Here is an 18,515-nt window from a genome sequence, read left to right as displayed (position 1 = left end):
CGCGATCTTAGTAACGGTGGCTTCGTTCTCCTCACTAAAGGCCGCTATAGCTCTAGCTCGGATCTCATCTTTTTCGTCCAGAACTGCGGCTCTGTTAGCGCTGTCGACTTTAATCAAGTAAAGCTCGTCACGGAGCACTCGGGCTCCTTCGCCGATCTTTATTTCCGCCACTTTCTTGACTAGCTGGTATTCAGCTTTATCGCGATATACTATTCTGATCCGGTTTATGTTTTTCGAATCCACCGTAACGGTGCGACAGCGCTAGTGCGTGTGCTTTTCCATCATCCGGATCTGTGTTTTAACCGCCGCCCGGATCGGACCTTCTGACATCTTTTCATTTTCGTTGTTTACCATGTTCGAGGTGTCTATCATGTAACAGAACGTGTTAGTGAAGGTAGTCGGTGTCGTGTTCGACTATGAGAGAGTCCGTATATTGCTCGGGTAATTAGTTAGAGGAGTATAGGTAATATCTGCATAGGAAGGGGATCCCGTGGTAGGGTCTACAGGACTGAGTATAACGCGTAAGGATTAGATTTCGCGAAGGATCTAATCGTGGCCATTCTAGGAGCATGGTTCGGAAAAGGGTTACGGTGTAAGGGGCCTATCTAGCCTATCTATCAGGGTCTGTAGCTTATGTCGAGCTTCTATAGGGGCGGCGCTGAATTCTTCCTTGACTTTCCACAGTGCTTCTTGTACTTTCTGTATCTCTTCTCTATATAAACCATCTCGCCGTTTGATGTCTCTCCTGAGTTTCACGAGCTCTTTCACCAGGTCGGCGGCGTTCAGATCGTCGCTCTCGGTTAAGGCATCGTCCGAAGTTACCGCTTCACGTTGGGCTACAGGCTTGCCCTGGGCCTCATTCTTCCGCTGGGAGCGCACATTTCTCTGCTGGATGTCAATCTCTTGCTCTTGGTCATAGTTATTAGACGGCCTGGTGGTGCGTCTCGGTCTCAAGAATCCGGTGACTTTTCGTGTTCGTCGCGGTCGGGCGGTTCAGGGGTTCGCGTCTCGGCCCGTCCCGACATTTCTCCATAGTCAATGGCTGGTGATTATTTGGTACAGTAGTTCCTGCGGAGTCGTTCCACAGTCGGGGTTCTTATCGAGTACGATCAGAGATGTGTAGATAATATGTATTTTCCTTAATAAAGGAATCCGAAATGCTAAACTGTTGAATAATATACTAAGCAGCATGTAAAAATGAATCTTTCACAAGGTGTAGAATTAGAATTGTAAAATTATCTAATCTTCTTCATACTTGGGAATGAAGCCATAGGCTTCAATTCTATGGCTTCAATTCCACCCCTGTAAATCGCTCACTAATATCCGTTTGTAATAAGAGAATCAAAAAGAAGAAGCGCAAAGAGCGGTGTTAGTATTGAGTGCTAAATTCTCCCAGATTCCATTGAACAAATGTATCCTGAATTGAAATGCCATCCTGAGATATAAGATACTGCACTCGAGTTTATATGGCGGAATGTGTGGTAGAGGCATCAAACTGCGTGAACGCCACTAGTCCCGATTCCGTAGGAATTCTGCAGGACTTGACGTATGCATAAAGCGATGTATGCGTGGAATCAATCAGGGCTTAGCGTTGGAAAGGACCCGATGCATGTGAATTATGAAGAATTAACTTGGGGTTTCAACACAAACGACCATGGATGTCCCCTACGGGCGGGTTTCCGACTACAACCTTGGAATATATAGCTCGGAAAGAGACTTTATAACGAGAAAAAAAAAATGAAAATGTTATAATCTGAGTTGTGTAGTAATTAGTAATAAATATAGCACCACCCGTGGACTTGGGCAACAGCAACCGTGACTAAACAATTTCTAAAGTGCGATCAGTATCCATGTCGTGATTCTAGGTATGCAGGTCGTGATGATGGCCATCCCTCGTCCAATGCTGCCGACCAATACCTTGGACAGGACTACGTCACCCGGGGTAATTATTCATTTGTCCCACGGTGACAAACAAGGTCGAAGACGCAGGCAGGAATTACAAATCATGTCAAGATAGAGGTATAAAGACGTATATGTACTGTCAAGGTTTGCAACCGACACGTCACACCCCTCCATCATATCATTCCATATCACCACAATGCCCTCGATTGCTGGTCAATCTCTCCTCGTCATTGGCGGCTCGTCAGGCATTGGCGCCGCCGTCGCCCGACTCGCCGCGGAGCAAGGCGTCCGCGTGTCCATCGCGTCGTCCAACCCCGCACGCGTAGCAAACGCTGTCACTAGGATCAAATCCGAGTCCCCAGCAACAATGCCTGACACGAACATCAAGGGCTTCGCCGTTGACCTTGCCCAGCCGGATGTCGAGCAGCGCCTCGAACAGCTCTTAGCCGACGCCACGGCCGACGGCTCAGAGCTCCTCGACCACATCGTCGTCACAGCGGGCCAACCAGCAACGCGGCCCCTTGCCCGCACCGACCGTGACTACCTCTTCGACCAGGCCCAGCTCATACTAGTCGCGCCGATCCTAGTCGCCAAACTCGCGCCGCGGTTCCTCAAGCCGAGCTACACCTCGAGCGTGGTGTTTTGCGGTGGCAGGCTCGGCGAGAAACCCATAAAGGGGTGGCCAACTGGAGCGGCATACGCAGCCGGGCTGGATGGGCTGACGCGCGCGCTAGCGCTGGATTTAGCTCCGCTGAGGGTCAATGTCGTGCATCCTGGCCCGACGGAGACAGAGATCTGGGGGGAGATGCCGGAGCAACGTAAGAGCACGAGGGAGTTCTATGCTTCGACGGCTCTATTGGGCAAGGTTGGCACACCGGAGGAGGTGGCGGAGGCGTTTATTTACCTGCTTAGGGATTCGAACATCACGGGCACGAGTATCCACTCGAGTGGAGGCGTGCTGGTCCAGTGACTGAGCGAGTATTACTTCTGTTACCGTATGTATTTCACATATGTTTAACGCAGCATAGGTATGCATATGCACAACATTCTACTACTTCGATCAGACAGGCCTTTCGATGATTTCCGATTAGCGTCTCCCAATACACCTAGCGTACGCTTAGTATACATATAAGTATATGTAGAGCTGTGCCCTTGTCCAAGCCACTTTTACTGCATATCAAAGAATAAGAAACACTCTTTATCCACAATGGCCCAGGTTTCATTTTACGATATCAACATGGGCTATTACATCAAACCCCTCAAGCTCATTAGTCCAGATTCGGCTGAGCCCAAGCCCGATAGTACCTACCAGCCCATGGAAGCCAGGCCCAACGAGGCGTGCGATGACACTTTTCGGCCTGTCCTTGCTGGGGAGTTTACGATGGCGCCAGCGCTGCCCGAGACGATGTTTGAAGGTTTGCGGCTCTGCGGAGATTGCCAGGGAGGAAAAAAGGAAGTCGGATCTCACACTTTAGGAAATTCGGCCCTTGGGTAGGTTTATTCACCGAGGCGGAACAATCTGACTGTTTTGGTCCCTGCCAAGGCAGTAGAATAGGACCTAGGCGGTGGATGAGCATGCTACACATACATTTTAAGATGCGATTAAAATCATCTTCCTTGCCCCAACCTAAATGGCCAAGGAGGATTGCGCTTATATGCTTTTGTGGTTGCCCTGGGTATATAACCTCCCAACCCACATCGCATAGGGGTTCACGGCCTAGGTATCTTGATCTCTCTATCAACAGACTGGAGACAACATCTATCGTGATGGCTAGGTCTCATAATAGCTACTCGTGAAAGATTCCATCAACATCATGCTCCTTCCATCGAATATCCGGTTCCAGTCCCGCAAACTTCCACTCGCCCTCCACCCTCCGGTACTGAATCGTCGCCTTCCCATGTGCATGGCCCTTGACCAACACCTCCGTCAGCGCCTCATCGCCATACTTCTGATGCGCCACGCGCATCTGGTGATACCCCGTGACCGTATCCTCTCCCGTCTGCACCCATTTCGAGGCCCCGATCAAGTGCTGCGTCTTGATGCGCGCGTTGCCGAGGAAATTGGTGCTCGACGCCAGCGCGACAAAGTCGTCGGCGGGCATGGACTCCCATTCCTGGCCCATCACGGAGCTGTAGTTGATCTACTCACGTCAGGTAACTGGTGGCGTGGCTGAAGGTTTTGGGGAATAGGGCAAGGGTAAGTACGTACGTGCAGTGTTGGGGCGATGCACTTGGCAAGGCGGTCCCAGTCCTTGCTGTCGTAGCTTTCGGCCCATTCAAAGAGTGCAAGTTGACAGCCTGCGATGGCTGAATTGGAATTGATCCAGCTTGTTAATGTTCAGAGGCAGGTAGTGAGGGAGAGAAAAAGAATCCGTACGTACCTTCATACGCAGGGGGCTGGTAGGCGGCTTTGGTCATGATTACTGACTAGTAGTGATGGAGGAGGGTGTCAAAACTTAGACAATGAAAAAGAAAAACCACATAATTGGCTTTTATCTTCCTCTTGATCCATACTTCGGCATATATCTAATGTCCCGAGTCTGACCTCCCGAGACAAACTCGCCATTTCGGGAGGAGTCGGACATGGTAGACGCCGTGATTCCGTGATTCTTGATTATAGAGAATATATGATCTATTAAAAAGGGCCATGGCTGGCTTTTTCATCCCCAAAAAGGCACTATCCATTCTAGTGATACTTCTACATCTACATCAATATGTCAACTACCCCCTACATCCCCGGTCGCCTAGACGGTAAAGTCGCGCTCGTCACCGGCTCAGGCCGTGGCATCGGGGCAGCAATCGCCATCCAACTCGGTCGTCTGGGCGCCAAAGTCGTCGTCAACTACGCCCACTCAGCCGAACACGCCGAAAAGGTCGTGGCCGAGATCAAGCGCCTCAACTCGGACGCGATTGCCATTCAGGCGGATGTCCGTGACGTGTCGCAGACGGCCAAGCTCTTCGACGCTGCCGTGGCGCACTTTGGCCAGCTCGACATCGCCGTCAGCAATTCGGGCGTGGTCAGCTTCGGCCACCTCAAGGACGTGACAGAGAAGGAGTTTGACCGCGTCTTTAGCCTTAACACGCGCGGCCAGTTTTTCGTGGCCCGCGAGGCCTACCGCGTGTTGCAGGAGGGCGGGCGCATCGTACTTACGTCGTCCAACACGTCTAAGGACTTTAGTGTCCCGCGGCACTCGCTCTACTCAGCCTCCAAGGGTGCGATTGACTCGTTTGTGCGGATTTTGTCCAAGGACTGCGGCGATAAGAAGATCACGGTCAATGGGGTTGCGCCGGGGGGCACCGTGACGGATATGTTCCACGCCGTGTCGCACCACTATATTCCCGACGGAGAGAAGTTCACGGCCGAGGAGCGCCAGCACATGGCGGCTTTTGCATCGCCGTTGCATCGGAATGGGTTCCCGGAGGATATTGCTGGCGTGGTTGGGTTTCTGGTGAGTAAGGAGGGGGAGTGGGTGAATGGCAAGGTCATTACTCTGGACGGCGGCGCGGCGTGATGATGGTATTGGAATAACAACATGGATTTTGCCATAGAGAACATGGAATAAATCATGCAATAAATACTACTATACTCATTACGTGTTGTTCGTTCTCAATCGTTCTCAAAATCATGGCAATCCCCAAATCACGTATCCATAACCCTAGCCCTAATAATATGTAGCCGTCTCTACCACGACCTCTCGATATATAAAATCTGTCTATCGCCTCACGATGAAAGGAAACTATTACGGCCCCGTGTTTAACGGCAGGTAAGGGTGCAGAAATGGAAAAAAGTGTCGCAGCAGCCCCATGAAGATACACATCGGAGTTCCCCTCGGGAACTTGGCCTTCTGGTTTGCATTAACCACACTCACATCCCGCATGTCATAGCTCCCATTCACGTCCTCTGCGGCCTCAATCATTGCAGCCGCCAGGTCCAAGTAGGACAGGGGGCTGTCCTCGTCGGTCAGGCTTAGCGCATGTCCTCGCTGAATATCGATAGAGAGCGCGCCCGGCTTGACAAATATGGTCGTCAGCCAGTCCCCTTCCGCGCGAAGGATCTTTTCGGTCTCGATCAAGTCGTTGTAGACGTGCGAGGCCGAACGGAGGAGGACTAGTCGGAGGAGGTATGGGACGTGGCGGGAGAAGTGGTCGTCAATGGTCGCGGATGACAGCAGGACGAGCTTGGGTAGTTTCTGTGGCTTATTGTCCCCGAGGTTCGTCTGCTCCCTGATGCTACGGAGCGATCGGATTACGGCCGTGACCGTGTCTTGGGCGAGATGACAGTTGGGGATGTTGTCGTTGGTGGAGACCACTAGGAACACCACCCGGCAGTCACTCAGACATGAGGTCAAAAGGGCACTGTCCTGGATGCTGCCTTGGAAAATTTTGACTCTCTTTTCGTCGTCGAGGCTGGGTAAGAGACGGAGAAGCTTGGGCCGGTTGCGACAGTAGGCGTGGACGTGGGCGTTGGGATTCCGAAGGAGGTTTTGGATGAGTGCCGTGCCACAATTTCCGGTGGAGCCCAAGACGGCATAGATGTTGGGGGAGGGCATGTTTTCGTTTTCCTTATCAGCTCACCTACTGCTACAGGAGAATCGACGTTGATCATTCAACTGGCGAGCTGATGATTGTTTCTATATTACCCCTCGGAGTATTAGACGATTACCATGCTACTCGGCGGCACATTTGTCCCGGTAAAGTTCGGACGATTGGATCTCCATCATGTACTAGTAAAACATAGTATCTGTCTGTAATGCAAGGTGTATCTACTGGAGACCCCCCTGCTCTGCCAGGTGCTTTTGGAACAAGGGGAAGAAGTGGTTATAGAACGAAGAGTCCACCATTTCCTCCAACCTTTGCACTTTCAGTCCATCCTCGCTCAACCACACAAAGATGGCATATTCGTTCGTCCATTTCTCTTCGGGAATCGGCGTATCTGCGGACGAGGTTGCATACACTGCGGCCGTACCGTTGGCTGCGTCGTGGACGATATGCTTGATGTCCAGCTAGCCATAGGATTAATTTTTTTTGATTCTTTGGACTGTGGAATTGTACAAATGTGTGAAATGTGCGCTTACCTTCCAGTTTGTCAACCCATTTACTAGCTTAGGATAGAAGAATTCGGCGTGGCTTCGGGATCGAGTTGGCTGTTGCAGCGAGTGAGGCAGTAGTTGCTGCTCAAACTCATCGGACCAGAGGCCGATAGTCCCTTGGGCGTTGCCATCCTTCCATGCTGCGAGGAACTTGTCGATAGTGTCTCCCTGAATGTGGGCGGGAGCAGGCATGTTGATGTATATAGTCAATCTAAGTGAAGTGACAAGTACAAGTAGTTCACAAGTGGTTGGAACATACTCATTCCCTTTATATAGTATGTCTGTATATCTCGGGCTATTACCAACATACCGGCAAGTTGACTGAGAGTTGGGATCATTTATTGATATTTTACTATTTACTACTACCGGTTGACTACAAATCCACATATTATAACTGTAATTAATATAGAAAACAGTCTATTTTCTAGTGGCTAAAATGATCATGACAGGAAAATAGCCCTTGACAGTCTTCTCGCTAGCCAGCAACTCGTTCAACTCCTGGAACAAGTCCGCCAAAGCGTCCGAAAACCGCGAGATAAATGGAAAGGACCCAAAATGCTCCGTCACGCCCTGCAGGTCCGTCTCAAAGGTCCATCCCTCCATCTCCTCATGCGAGTCATGGTCGCCCGCGCCGTAATCCGGCTCCTGATTCCAGTGCGCAAATTCCGGTGGCAACATCCCTTGAATGCCTCCATGTTCCATATTCACATGGATGCGGACCTCGTCGCCAAAAAGCGCCCGGTCAAGTGGCGCGACATTGTATTGGTCCTGCGTCCGTGCCATGATCTTGACCACCTGGTCCGGATCCTCAGACACGCGGAGAAGCTCCCTGCCCCCCTGGTGACTGAGCCGCTCCCACAGATCCTGCACCTTTGCATCGCGAAAGCGAGCGGGCCCAAACAGCGACGCCACAAACGTGCCTCCGGACCGCAGCTGGCGCGCGATTGTCTCCATTGCGTCGTGCTGCGGCTCGGCGAAATGCATGACGTTCGCCGCAAAGACCATGTCTATGCTGCCGGCGGGGATGTCGTCGGCGTCCTCCAGCGCGGCGGTGCGGAAGGCAAATCCAGCCTGGCCCCGGAGGCGGTCCTGGGCGAGACCAATGTTGTCGGCCACGATGTCGGATACGATGACGTTAGCGAAGCGAGAGCGTAGTAGCTGGGCGTAAGGCCCGTTCCCCGCACCGATGTCATGAACGGTGTCAAAAGCGCCGCCTTTGGTCTCGTGAAAGCTCCAGATGCGGTCCCAGAAGGTATCCGGGACTTGGGGTCGGCCACGCGAATAGTTGTCCCAGAACTCATCATCCTGGGCGAATATCCGGCTGGATGTGTCCATGCCGGGCAGTTGTGAGGCTGCCGCAACCTTGCCCATCGCAGAAATGAGATGTGGGTTAAACGAGGCACACAACAGTGGCAGAAGCTGTGCAGTATGGCTGGTTCAATAATATTTGAGAATCACTGTGAAGCTCAGTGTGCGAATCCGCCTGACGACCCCAGTCCTGTAATGAATTAGGATTATATTCTCTGCATAGGGACGAGAAATGGTTCTGATTGTCGGGACATTGTTCGGGGTATTATCAGTCTAGGTAGACGTCCAGGCGGGATAAAGGGTATCGGCGTAACTGAACCCACTCCGGATGAGCCTCCGTCCATTACCTCAGTGAAAATGGACAGTAGAACGGTCTGAAATACAAACTCATATTCTGGTGGACAATGGGGTGAAAGGTTGTTCCCTAGAACAGGGGGCATCGTCATACACGGGGATGTGAAGACGCAATCAATATACATGGTCCATTAAGTGACCCTAAATAACCACTACATGACAGATTACAAACCAATTGAATAGCTCTTAAATGGAAGAATAATTCAGGTATCTGCTAGTATCACCACTATCATACTTCACGAATATACGGACGTAATTTATCAATCAACTCGAAAGCGTAGCACCAAACTATAGCTCCATCAATCAATCATGTCCACCTTCAATACTAGTAAAATCTGTCTTCTCTCCTTTAGGCTAGCTATAATACTCGTCCAACCACTCCTTCAAATCCCCAATCGTTTCATAATCCAAGAACAGGCTCCCGCTGACCTTGACATCCAGCTCGGTCCGGAACTTCTCTGCTATGACCAGCGACATGAGACTGTCAATACCTAGCTCAGCGAACCCAGCCCCATCTTCCATATCAGCAATATCTAGACCAACCTCGTTGGCAATAAGCATGATGGCCCTCGCGGTGATACTGCCCGACGCAGCGGCGGCCTCGATGGATGGAGCTGCCGCAACATCTGTGGCAGCGGGTGAGACATCCTTCGGCGGAGCGGCGGGGGGCTCAGAGTCACTTCCGAGGCCGGAGGCGTGTGTAGGGAGGACCGGCTTTGGTGCCGGTGCCGGTGTTGGTTCTGGTGCTGGTAGTGGTTGAGAGTTAGGCAGTTTACCCTCCATCGCAGCCATTTTATCCGGCGGCGAGAAGAACCGGTTAAGCAGAATGCGAGGGTAGCGACGGAATTGAATACCATTCACTACGCCGACAATGGCCCCGTCTTCTTGCAGGACGTATACGTCGCCTAAGTAGATCGTCGGGTCCTCGGTTGTCGGGATCATCTTGACATACGAACGATACCGGGCGCCTGGGATCAGAGGCTTTGCGAAGCGCATCGCGCTCCAGCCGGGAGTGACGCAGTAGTTGTTAGCCGTGTCAATGGCGTCGGAGCAGTTCATGATGAAACCTGCGAGGTGCGCGACACTATCTATAAAGTACGGTGGGACAGTCCAGATGCCGCTCTCTTGGGTGGTAAGCTGCACGTCGGCGAATCCTTCAAGGTCATGCAGGACAACGGATTGCATGCCGCGGTACTTGTCCGCATAGGTCACCAGGTTGCTGGCGAAGAGGGTGTATGCCATGTTGCGCGAGAAGCGGCTAGCTCTGGCTTGCGTCGCCAGGTGCTCGAGCGCTTCGATCCGACTCTGGATGAGGTGCGCGAGGGGGGCCCACGACGAGAGCCACTCGGAGACATCGTTCTGGTAATAAATGTTGGCGGTGGCGAAGGGCTCATGAGCGTGGCCATCATTGTCTACGTTCTGCCAGGTCAAGTCGACGACTCCAGAGCCAACATCAGCAGTGGTAGCAGTCACGCGGAATAGCTGGGGGATCTTCTTGTTAGATTGCGCGACAAGACCCTTGGTGACAACGAGATTGGCAATGTTCATGCTGATATCCTTCTTGGCCTTGGGGTTCAGCTTGCGGTGTAGATAGCTGCCGAGGGTGTATGCAATATCGGCGTGGATGGACTATAGACGAGAAAATTAGCAAATTAAGCCCGAAAAAGGGTCTCGTAACAGTTGAAAACTTACCGATGTGACGACACCGCAGTTATTCATGCTGTGCCCATGGGCGGCAGCCAGAAGGTCTGCCTGCATAAGATCCGACTGGATGGCGACCATACCAGCAGAGCCATCTAACCTCTCCTCGATAATCTGCTGCACTGTCGTGGTTTGAATCTCACTAGCTGGTAGCGCTTTTGGCGCCGTCTTGGCTCGGGCAGCTTTCTTCTCGGTGTCATAGAATGTATTGCCCTTGGTCAAACACCAATCCCCGTTATACTGCAGCCAGTGGTTCTTATCATTCCAAGCATACGTCGGCAGATCCAAGAGGCGGAGCCTGCGCTCGAACGGGCGATGAAACTCGTTCCACCCGACTTCTACACCGGCCAGGTGTAGAGCAGCCATGCTCTCCGCCATGGTTTTCCAGTTATCGTCCCCACGGCGGATCGATGGGATAGCGAGCTCAGTGGACGGGATGGTTGTTTTGATGAAACCGGTACACACCGGATGCGGCCCAATTTCAATCCAGACAGTGTCATTGCTAATTGTGGAAACCTTCTGGGCATTTTCTAGCGCAGAGAGGAAGTCAACAGTCTCCCTGGTGGCCCGGCGCACGTAGTTCGCATTCAGCGTCTTGCCGTCAAAAATGACTTTGCCGAGAAGGGGAGAGATCACAGGTACTCTAGGCTCCTGGAAAATGACGCCTGTTGTTGCAATGGCCTCGAAATCATCCAAAATAGGGTCCATCTGCTCGGAGTGGAAGGCAAATGCAACGTCCAGCTTGATACACTGGTAGCCGGCCTTCTGAAGGGAGACTGCGATATCATCTATCTGCTTCTTCGTCCCGCTAAGTACCGTATCTGACGGGCTGTTGATACAAGCGACTGTGTACGGCTTGCCCTCTGCGCTCTTAGCAATCTGTGCAAGAGCAGCCCGAACGGCCATCATATTATGGCTGCCACTCTCAGACCTCTCCTCGAGCATCTGGGCCCGGCGTCCGACCATAAATATAGTATCACTAGCGGTGATAACACCGGCGATGTGCATTGCTGCGTACTCACCGAGGCTATGACCGATAATAACATCTGGCTCAACTCCCAGAGAAGCCCAATATTTGGCCAGAGCAATCTCAGTACAGACTAAGGCAAGTTGGGTAATGACGGCAGAGTGAGCATGGTCCTTAGGGCACGACCCGTCAAGAGCTGGAATAAAGGATGGAAAGCCCTGGCCTTGAGCGACTGAGTCAAGATGTTCAATACACTCTCGGAAGGTAGGCACATCACGGTATAGCTCCAGACTCATCGACTTGTACGACGCGCCTTGACCGGTGAAGCTAAATGCGACTAGTGGGGGGCCAGACTTTCCAACAGGTTTAATTGAATCCACTTTCTCCAAAATAGCATTCAACTGCTTCTTCAGATGGGGGACGTTAGAGGTGGTGATCGCGACACGGTGCGTGTGATGATAGCGGCGGGCAGTCGTTGTGTACGATAGGTCAGCCAGGCTAACATCAGGATGGACATTAAGATGGGCAATCAAGCGCTCAATATTCCCCGCTAAGGACGTCTTGACCTTGGCAGAGACAGTGATAATGTGAGTCTGGCGCGGGTCTGCCTCAGTGATATCGCGAACCGGCGCCTCCTCTAGGAGCATAGCGGTGTTGCCACCCGCGGCGCCGAAATTGTTGACTGCTACTATGCGCTTCTTTCCAGACACTTGGGGCCAAGATGTCATCTTTGTTGGAATATGGAGATTGCGCTTATCAAAGTCCTGAGGGAACCGGGGGTTAATCTCCGTTTTGATGCCGATATGTGGCGGAATGGCGCTCTTTTGGAGCATCAGAAGCACCTTGATTAATGCAGTGGTCCCCGCGACAGACTCGCCGTGGCCGACATTTGCCTTAACCGCACCAATATGCAAGGGCTGATCCTTGCTGCGACGCCGGACGAGTGGAGCATATACGTCTAGGATGCCCTGCATCTCCTCATGGTCGCCAGCTTGGGTGCCGGTGCCGTGGAGCTCGATGTAGGACACATCCAAGGGGTCTATGCCAGCCTGTCGAAGAACCTGACGAGATAGATAGGCTTGGTGGCCGCTATGCGGGTGGGTAATAGAGACTGCCTCTGCAGAATGGTTTGTGCCGGCGCCGAGAATGACGCCCAAGATATTATCATTGTCTGCTTCGGCGTCTTCGAGTCGCTTAATAACAAGACTTCCAATGCCATCCGCACGGCAGTACCCATCGGCAGTGGCATCCCATGTCTTACACGCGTTGTGTCCCTTGGTGAGGAAGTGGCCGTTGCACAGTCCAGTAAAGCCGTCGGGGTTAGTCAACACGTTGACGCCTCCTGTGAGAGCAGTATCCACGGCACCGTTCCAAAGGGCTTGGCAGGCAACCTGAAGATAGTTTATTGGTTAGTTTCTCTCCTATGCATATGGATCAGTGCATATATTACCTCGATCGCTGCAAGGCCTGAAGAGCATGCAGTATCAATGCTGTAGCTGGGACCAGCAAACTTGAAGAAGTAGTTGATACGGCCAGGGCCAAAGGCTCGACAACCACCTGGGATATAGTAGGTGCTAACCTCTTGGCCTTGATTTACCTCACGATAATCATCTGCGGCTTGGCCGTAGAATGTACCGATGCGCTGCGACTGTGTGGCCGCAGTTCGATTCCCAACATACCCAGCACGCTCTAGCGCCTCGTACGCCGTGACAAGAGCCAAACGCATCTGTGGATCTGCAACCTGAGATTCACGGGGGGACATGTTGAAGAACGGCGCGTCGAACAAACCAGGCTCATCAATAAAGCAGCCATACTGGGTCGTCGTCTTATTGAGATCCTTGCCGGTTGGGTCGTAGTGTGTCTCCACATCGAACCGGTCTGCTGGGATTTGCCGCGAGACATCCAACCCCTTCTCTAAAATCTCCCAGAACTTCTCGGTGTTTGTCGCACCCCCAGGGAGTCTGCACGACATGCCGACGATGGCGAGCTTGGACTGTGCAGGGCTGCGTGGCATTTTGTCTGCTGGCGCGACCTGGGTGACCCATGTCATAAGGTTGTTAACGGAGACTTCGGGGTTTGTGATACTACTTTGCAACGCCGTGGTTAGGTCGTTGAGAGGAATCGAGTTGCCAAAGCTATACAGCGCTAGTTCCGAGGCACCCGCGGTTTCAACTCTCTGGACCGCACCAAATATGACACGGTCCCAGGAGATGGCCTGGGTGAGAAGCTCCGAGACTACAGCTTCGAACAGCTCGGTGGCGTTCTTGGCTTGGTAGTATAGACCAGTACTAGTAGAGTATACTGGTGTCGCCGGCCAAGAATTTGTGCTAACTGTGCTCAAGGAGCTGCGCTGGACGATGATCTGCGTATCCCGCAGGCTGTAGACATGTGATGCATGGCAGAGGCCGCCATAGACTGGCAGTGGAATGAACTTGGAGTCCCGGAAGAAGTCCGACGTGTTGAACAGCGCATTTAACCTGGCTGGTGGACCGCTCACCGTGACCGAAGTCCGGCTGACGGCGCTGACAAAGATCTTGCCGGTTTCGGGAATCTCCTGTGCAGAGTGGATGGTATCGAGCTCCTTTTGCGCGACATCTGGGTCCACATTATGGACGACATATGCCCACGTGGCTGGACGCTCTGACAGCTCACGGGCTTCCAGGTTTGCAGAGACACCCTGGACGTGGATTCCCAGACGGAAGGCTAGGCGGACGGCGTCTGCCCCCGCGCGAGGCAAATCAGCCAACGTTGAGGACAATGAGACAGCAGTCGATGCCAGAAGGCCGATACCCAGACCAGCGAGACCCGTGTTTGAAAAGTCAGTCAGCAGCTCTTCCGGATGCTTCTCTGCATAACTGATAGCGGAGAATAGTTAGCAATGGAACAGACATGTTAAGCTGTATGGTTGATCTATACTACTTACCCAATGTAAGTCGCCAGTTGAACGACAACTAGCAGCACCCCATCGACGGCGCCGCAGATCAAGCCTTCCCGAAGCTCTGTGTCTTCTGCCCAGCTTAAGAGGGTATCAAATGGTGGGATCAGCCCCTTCAGCTCGGTAGATAGCTGCCGAACTTCGTCTTTGATGGCCCAAGTGGCCCTAGATATAAATTCGGCCAAAGTCTGCTGGTCATGAGATTTGCTGTGGTTGTGTAGACGACGGAATATGTCCATCAGGTCGTCCCTTGGGAATTCGTTGCTGAAATAGACGAGCCTCATCCTGTGAGGGTCCCTGTCGGAATCTGAACTGATAGTCGGGGTATAGATGGGCATCATACCAGGGTATGAAGAGGTTTTCTGACTACCAATTGGTTGAAACAGAAAGAAAAGGCTAAGGTGTCCAATATGGGTGAATCACCTCCTGGGCCAGCTGGATGCAAATGAGAGAGACCTCTAAAGACTGGACGTTTTTGAGAGAAAGGGTGGCAAACCGATTATGATACTGTTAGAGCGCTTCCATTAAGCCATACCTAAGTACAAGTGATCACTTCGGGGCTAACTACGCCACTCAGCTCCCAGTTGTCATCTCTCCAATTCACCCGCCCCGAAATGCCCGTGGTTCATCCCGAGCATCGATTACTATCCGAGAGTTGGCCCTAGTTGCCTTTGTGGCCTTCCAGGAGAACAGAGCAGAGACTCCCTCAGCACGCTGTTTATTGATATTCCTTCGTCAGCACCACTGTCTCTACGTGACGCTGCTTGTCCTGGTATTGTCTGTGTTATAAATCATTGTAAGTTACTGCGTCTCGACATTTTGCTCGTGAAATTATCTGTGTTGTGTCTCTCGGCCTTGATAATATATTTTCACCATCCTTTTTTCTATATCAACGGCACAAATTAAGGACCCGTGTTAGTATTAATACTAGGTGGTGGTGGTAGTCGTATATGAAGATGAAGATGCCTGTAGTTGAGGATTTTTACGTGCTCGAAGTTCTTTCCTAACCTCCCCCTATCTCATCGTGACAAAGGCTTCCAATACGTTCATATATCCCACCCTCCTCGCACCCAACTCATTTCAAGGCTGTGGTAAACGTCTGGTCTCATCCTCATATGTGCCGAGGAATACGAGAAGGGCTCGAAATCCCGATCGTTAACACCTTACTAATACCCAGGACCTCCGCTCATGGTGTTACTAATTGTGTCAAATAAACCCCAGAACAAACATAATTTTCTTCTTCCTGATATGGATCCCCTAGTCTCGACCATGTGGGCGTTCATAAAGAACCTTGGTATCCTTGATGTCCGCCATATCCAGTATAGGAGGAATATACACAGTGAGTGCCCTCACAGAGAAGAGAATCGATGAAGGTACCCAACAGCCCAGAATCAATCAAGAGAGAGCCAATGGTTACCGTGACGGCATCCAGGAAGTACGTATAGTCCGAGAGGGTCCTTAATCCGCACATATTCGGCCGTTTAGCCCGAGAGTTGAGATACGTACAAAGACAGTAATGCCGTGAAGCGCCTATAATTGCAAATAAAATTTCGGGCATAAATAAGGGGAGCCTAGGATAACTCTGAAGATGTTCGATGCGAACCTCGGGTGATTCGGCGCGATTCGGTGCAATTCCAACAGGATTCATTCTTCTACACCTTCATTTATCCGGTGCCGTTTAGGAGTCAGTATGTACTATTAGTAATATTCAGGCCAACCGGGGGTCGGCTTACTATGGGACCCCTAGATCAGATCTAAGGGTATGCTTAGGATGATTGTGGAACCGGGAGATAGAGATATGATATACTATAATATTGAAAGAACTACTAGCTGCTTCTTCGAGGAGCAGCTATAATATGTAGATTTATAGGTTACATAACTTATATAAAGTAATTTTACTACCCAACGTATTTCACAAGCGAGCCGGCCACCTCAAAATGCATAGTGAATGGGATATTTATATATGAAGCAGAAGGCTATATGTCAAATACCGAGTCTGAATACACGGTACAATACACAGGTAATATATGCTACGCCAAGCATACCAGAGGATTTATGAATCCTCTATTGTTTTGATTAGATAATCATGCTCCATATAAATTGTAAGGAGCGCGTATACAGAAATACAGAGAGTTCCATATACTCAGTTCATACCATACATTTCCATACAGACTGATTTTGTCACTATATTATCATCATTTTGAAAGCTGTTGGAAAGTGGGATCACGTGCTGTTTCACGTGATCCACTCCGAGCCCAGGACTTCCAGTAGGTAGTTTCCATAGGATCTCTCTTCTCTTTTCCTCCTCCCAGAGTCCATAGTGAATACAACCGTATTCCCTTCCTTTTCCCTTCCTGCAGTAGCTTTCTCTTCCGCTCACAAAAGGTACCGAAAACTACGTTGTTGAAGACTAGAAATATATATTTCGAAATCATAAAGTTATGAAATTTCTTCAAACTCCCTAAAGAGACTAGCTATCACCTAGAAAGCAGGAAACTATACGGAGAAGATTCTATGGGCCATAGTTGCTGAAGTATCAAGTTATAATTACTACGATGGGAAAAAAGCAGAAGAAGTGAACCTCGGGAGTAAGTAGTGTGCCATCTCCCGCGCGGCCCCGCGGCCCCCCGGCCCTCGAAAACTACAGGATTTTCACACCGGCACAAGTAGTTGTACCGGGCTACTCTGGAGAATATAGCTGTTCCGTGCTCAAGTGGATGACGGGGCTAAAACTAGCCCCAAGATGGTTATTGGCTCGTCTGGTTAACCCTTCACGCTAGCGAAGGTGGATCCATTTCACTTCCTTACCATGATACAGCGGACTCCGTAGCCTCCAACCGATGCACTGCACATTCCGCCTTGCACTTGGCAAATTCCAGTCCTCGCAGTTTCTTGGAATCTTGGATGAACATGTAGGTAGTCATTGATCTGCACCTCACATGGCATTTGCCCCGTAAGCCCTAAGCCAAAAATGCCACGGGTCCGAAGTCAAACAATTCAAAATTGGACATACAAAGACCCCATTCAACCCGATACGCACTCTGCAGAATGTAGACTCATTGAATGAAGTCTGTGGAGATACATCGTTTTGGAAAGCCTCGGGGCTTATGCTAAGAGACGGGAACGGCCCGTTGCGCTCTTGGACCCCTTCACTGCACATATATCACCTAGTCTTGCAAATTAACGCAATTCGGGATTATGTGGCAAGGTAATGTCTTTTCCATCCCCACTCTTTATCTGATTCTCGCCGGGCCGCGATACCGCACCGGAGTACGCGTAACTACCTTGGTAGGTATACATTTATCTTGGGTTGCATTCTGAGGATAATATTCCCTGCAAGTGACATTGGCGCCATTGGGGGCTAATAAAAGCGAATATCTCCCAAACTGCAAGAATTGCATGTGCGGTGCAAGGCTTACTCCAAATCTAGGAGCACGGATTATACTTTAGGTAAATTGCCACCGGAGAATCTAGAACCGAGAGAGGACCACGCTAGATTGTAGAGTTGTATCTGACATGGGGAGAACCGGTTTTGGCAAGCCCCTGAAGAATTTATCCTGGACTATGTATACATGTATTTGACAATCAAAGCACATGTCTCGCTATAGGAGTATTTGGCAAAGTCTGACATTTGAACATAGAGAAAACACATTTGTAAGCTACACGTTGAGCCCCTGCCCATGAGGAGATCCAGCCCTCCAGACGGCTTATATATCCCGTATCAACAATCGCTAGGGAACAAGGACCTGGCCTCCCGTGCCTAAATCATAGATATGGGCTCTGAAATAAAAAAAATCCAAGCTGTGAACTATATTTGCGTGTGGTTCTTAGGAAGATCACGGCGATCTCCCAAGCCACATCATGAACATCAAGGTCGCACCGGCCACAGGCGCAATACTAATATAGGACCCTCAGTGGAAGCTTGGCGTCTGGGAATGAAGATGACGGTGTCAAATGGGAAAGCCCCCGATGCAATCGGGTGGGTACTATCTGCGGGGCGGCACAGTAATGAGTAGGTATCGAGCTAAATGGGTAGAGTTTAATGTATTTTATGCTGAAAAGGTCGAACAGGGCCTTGAGAAAAACCGTCGAAATCCAGCCTCGTCAATGTGAGATAACTGTGGTCCACCCCTCCCTCAGGATGAGCCCAGCATTGCAGCCGCTGTTGAGAGGGGTGATCGAGAGATACCTGGTACCCACAGGAATCTATATAGTGACTCAAATCGAGAGTAATAGTAGATCTAACTAAATTGATTGA

At 50.9% G+C, this 18,515-nt stretch overlaps 10 protein-coding genes across 10 annotated transcripts; 3 read left to right on the top strand and 7 right to left on the bottom strand.

The window, feature by feature from the left end:
• Nucleotides 1-36: 36 nt before the first annotated feature.
• Nucleotides 37-354, bottom strand: N7447_008787 (uncharacterized protein; the record flags this gene model as incomplete). Its single annotated transcript, XM_057233049.1, has 3 exons — nucleotides 37-209; nucleotides 244-291; nucleotides 321-354. Coding segments are annotated over 3 exons (255 nt in total), but the record flags the coding sequence as incomplete, so codon positions are not given.
• A 231-nt stretch (nucleotides 355-585) lies between these two features.
• Nucleotides 586-1,025, bottom strand: N7447_008786 (uncharacterized protein; the record flags this gene model as incomplete). Its single annotated transcript, XM_057233048.1, is given in 2 exon segments — nucleotides 586-949; nucleotides 967-1,025. 2 exon segments carry the CDS (start codon nucleotides 1,023-1,025, stop codon nucleotides 586-588), a joined length of 423 nt encoding a protein of 140 aa, XP_057082590.1.
• Nucleotides 1,026-2,098: 1,073 nt separating this feature from the next.
• Nucleotides 2,099-2,872, top strand: N7447_008785 (oxidoreductase, short chain dehydrogenase/reductase family; the record flags this gene model as incomplete). The annotated part of the gene is made up of 1 exon (XM_057233047.1): nucleotides 2,099-2,872. The coding sequence occupies one exon, from the start codon at nucleotides 2,099-2,101 to the stop codon at nucleotides 2,870-2,872; it is 774 nt and encodes a 257-aa protein (XP_057082589.1).
• Nucleotides 2,873-3,109: 237 nt separating this feature from the next.
• Nucleotides 3,110-3,397, top strand: N7447_008784 (uncharacterized protein; the record flags this gene model as incomplete). Its single annotated transcript, XM_057233046.1, has 1 exon — nucleotides 3,110-3,397. One exon carries the CDS (start codon nucleotides 3,110-3,112, stop codon nucleotides 3,395-3,397), a length of 288 nt encoding a protein of 95 aa, XP_057082588.1.
• Nucleotides 3,398-3,689: 292 nt separating this feature from the next.
• Nucleotides 3,690-4,320, bottom strand: N7447_008783 (Scytalone dehydratase; the record flags this gene model as incomplete). Its single annotated transcript, XM_057233045.1, has 3 exons — nucleotides 3,690-4,043; nucleotides 4,112-4,209; nucleotides 4,284-4,320. The coding sequence occupies 3 exons, from the start codon at nucleotides 4,318-4,320 to the stop codon at nucleotides 3,690-3,692; spliced, it is 489 nt and encodes a 162-aa protein (XP_057082587.1).
• Nucleotides 4,321-4,616: 296 nt separating this feature from the next.
• N7447_008782 (Glucose/ribitol dehydrogenase) lies at nucleotides 4,617-5,414 on the top strand (the record flags this gene model as incomplete). Its single annotated transcript, XM_057233044.1, has 1 exon — nucleotides 4,617-5,414. The coding sequence occupies one exon, from the start codon at nucleotides 4,617-4,619 to the stop codon at nucleotides 5,412-5,414; it is 798 nt and encodes a 265-aa protein (XP_057082586.1).
• Nucleotides 5,415-5,642: 228 nt separating this feature from the next.
• Nucleotides 5,643-6,452, bottom strand: tpcG (oxidoreductase tpcG; the record flags this gene model as incomplete). Its single annotated transcript, XM_057233043.1, has 1 exon — nucleotides 5,643-6,452. One exon carries the CDS (start codon nucleotides 6,450-6,452, stop codon nucleotides 5,643-5,645), a length of 810 nt encoding a protein of 269 aa, XP_057082585.1.
• A 213-nt stretch (nucleotides 6,453-6,665) lies between these two features.
• Nucleotides 6,666-7,184, bottom strand: N7447_008780 (uncharacterized protein; the record flags this gene model as incomplete). The annotated part of the gene is made up of 2 exons (XM_057233042.1): nucleotides 6,666-6,905; nucleotides 6,978-7,184. The coding sequence occupies 2 exons, from the start codon at nucleotides 7,182-7,184 to the stop codon at nucleotides 6,666-6,668; spliced, it is 447 nt and encodes a 148-aa protein (XP_057082584.1).
• A 225-nt stretch (nucleotides 7,185-7,409) lies between these two features.
• On the bottom strand, nucleotides 7,410-8,363 carry tpcM (methyltransferase tpcM; the record flags this gene model as incomplete). The annotated part of the gene is made up of 1 exon (XM_057233041.1): nucleotides 7,410-8,363. One exon carries the CDS (start codon nucleotides 8,361-8,363, stop codon nucleotides 7,410-7,412), a length of 954 nt encoding a protein of 317 aa, XP_057082583.1.
• A 645-nt stretch (nucleotides 8,364-9,008) lies between these two features.
• On the bottom strand, nucleotides 9,009-14,622 carry tpcC (non-reducing polyketide synthase tpcC; the record flags this gene model as incomplete). The annotated part of the gene is made up of 4 exons (XM_057233040.1): nucleotides 9,009-10,283; nucleotides 10,347-12,713; nucleotides 12,773-14,177; nucleotides 14,246-14,622. Coding segments are annotated over 4 exons (5,424 nt in total), but the record flags the coding sequence as incomplete, so codon positions are not given.
• Between the last annotated feature and the right edge of the window lie 3,893 nt (nucleotides 14,623-18,515).

Source organism: Penicillium robsamsonii, assembly GCF_028829455.1.
Source record: "Penicillium robsamsonii strain IBT 29466 chromosome Unknown utg000005l_segment0_segment0, whole genome shotgun sequence".
NCBI classification, from domain to species: domain Eukaryota; kingdom Fungi; phylum Ascomycota; class Eurotiomycetes; order Eurotiales; family Aspergillaceae; genus Penicillium; species Penicillium robsamsonii.
The sequence above is the reverse complement of the archived record's forward strand: the minus strand, read 5'-3'. Positions and strand labels throughout refer to the sequence as shown.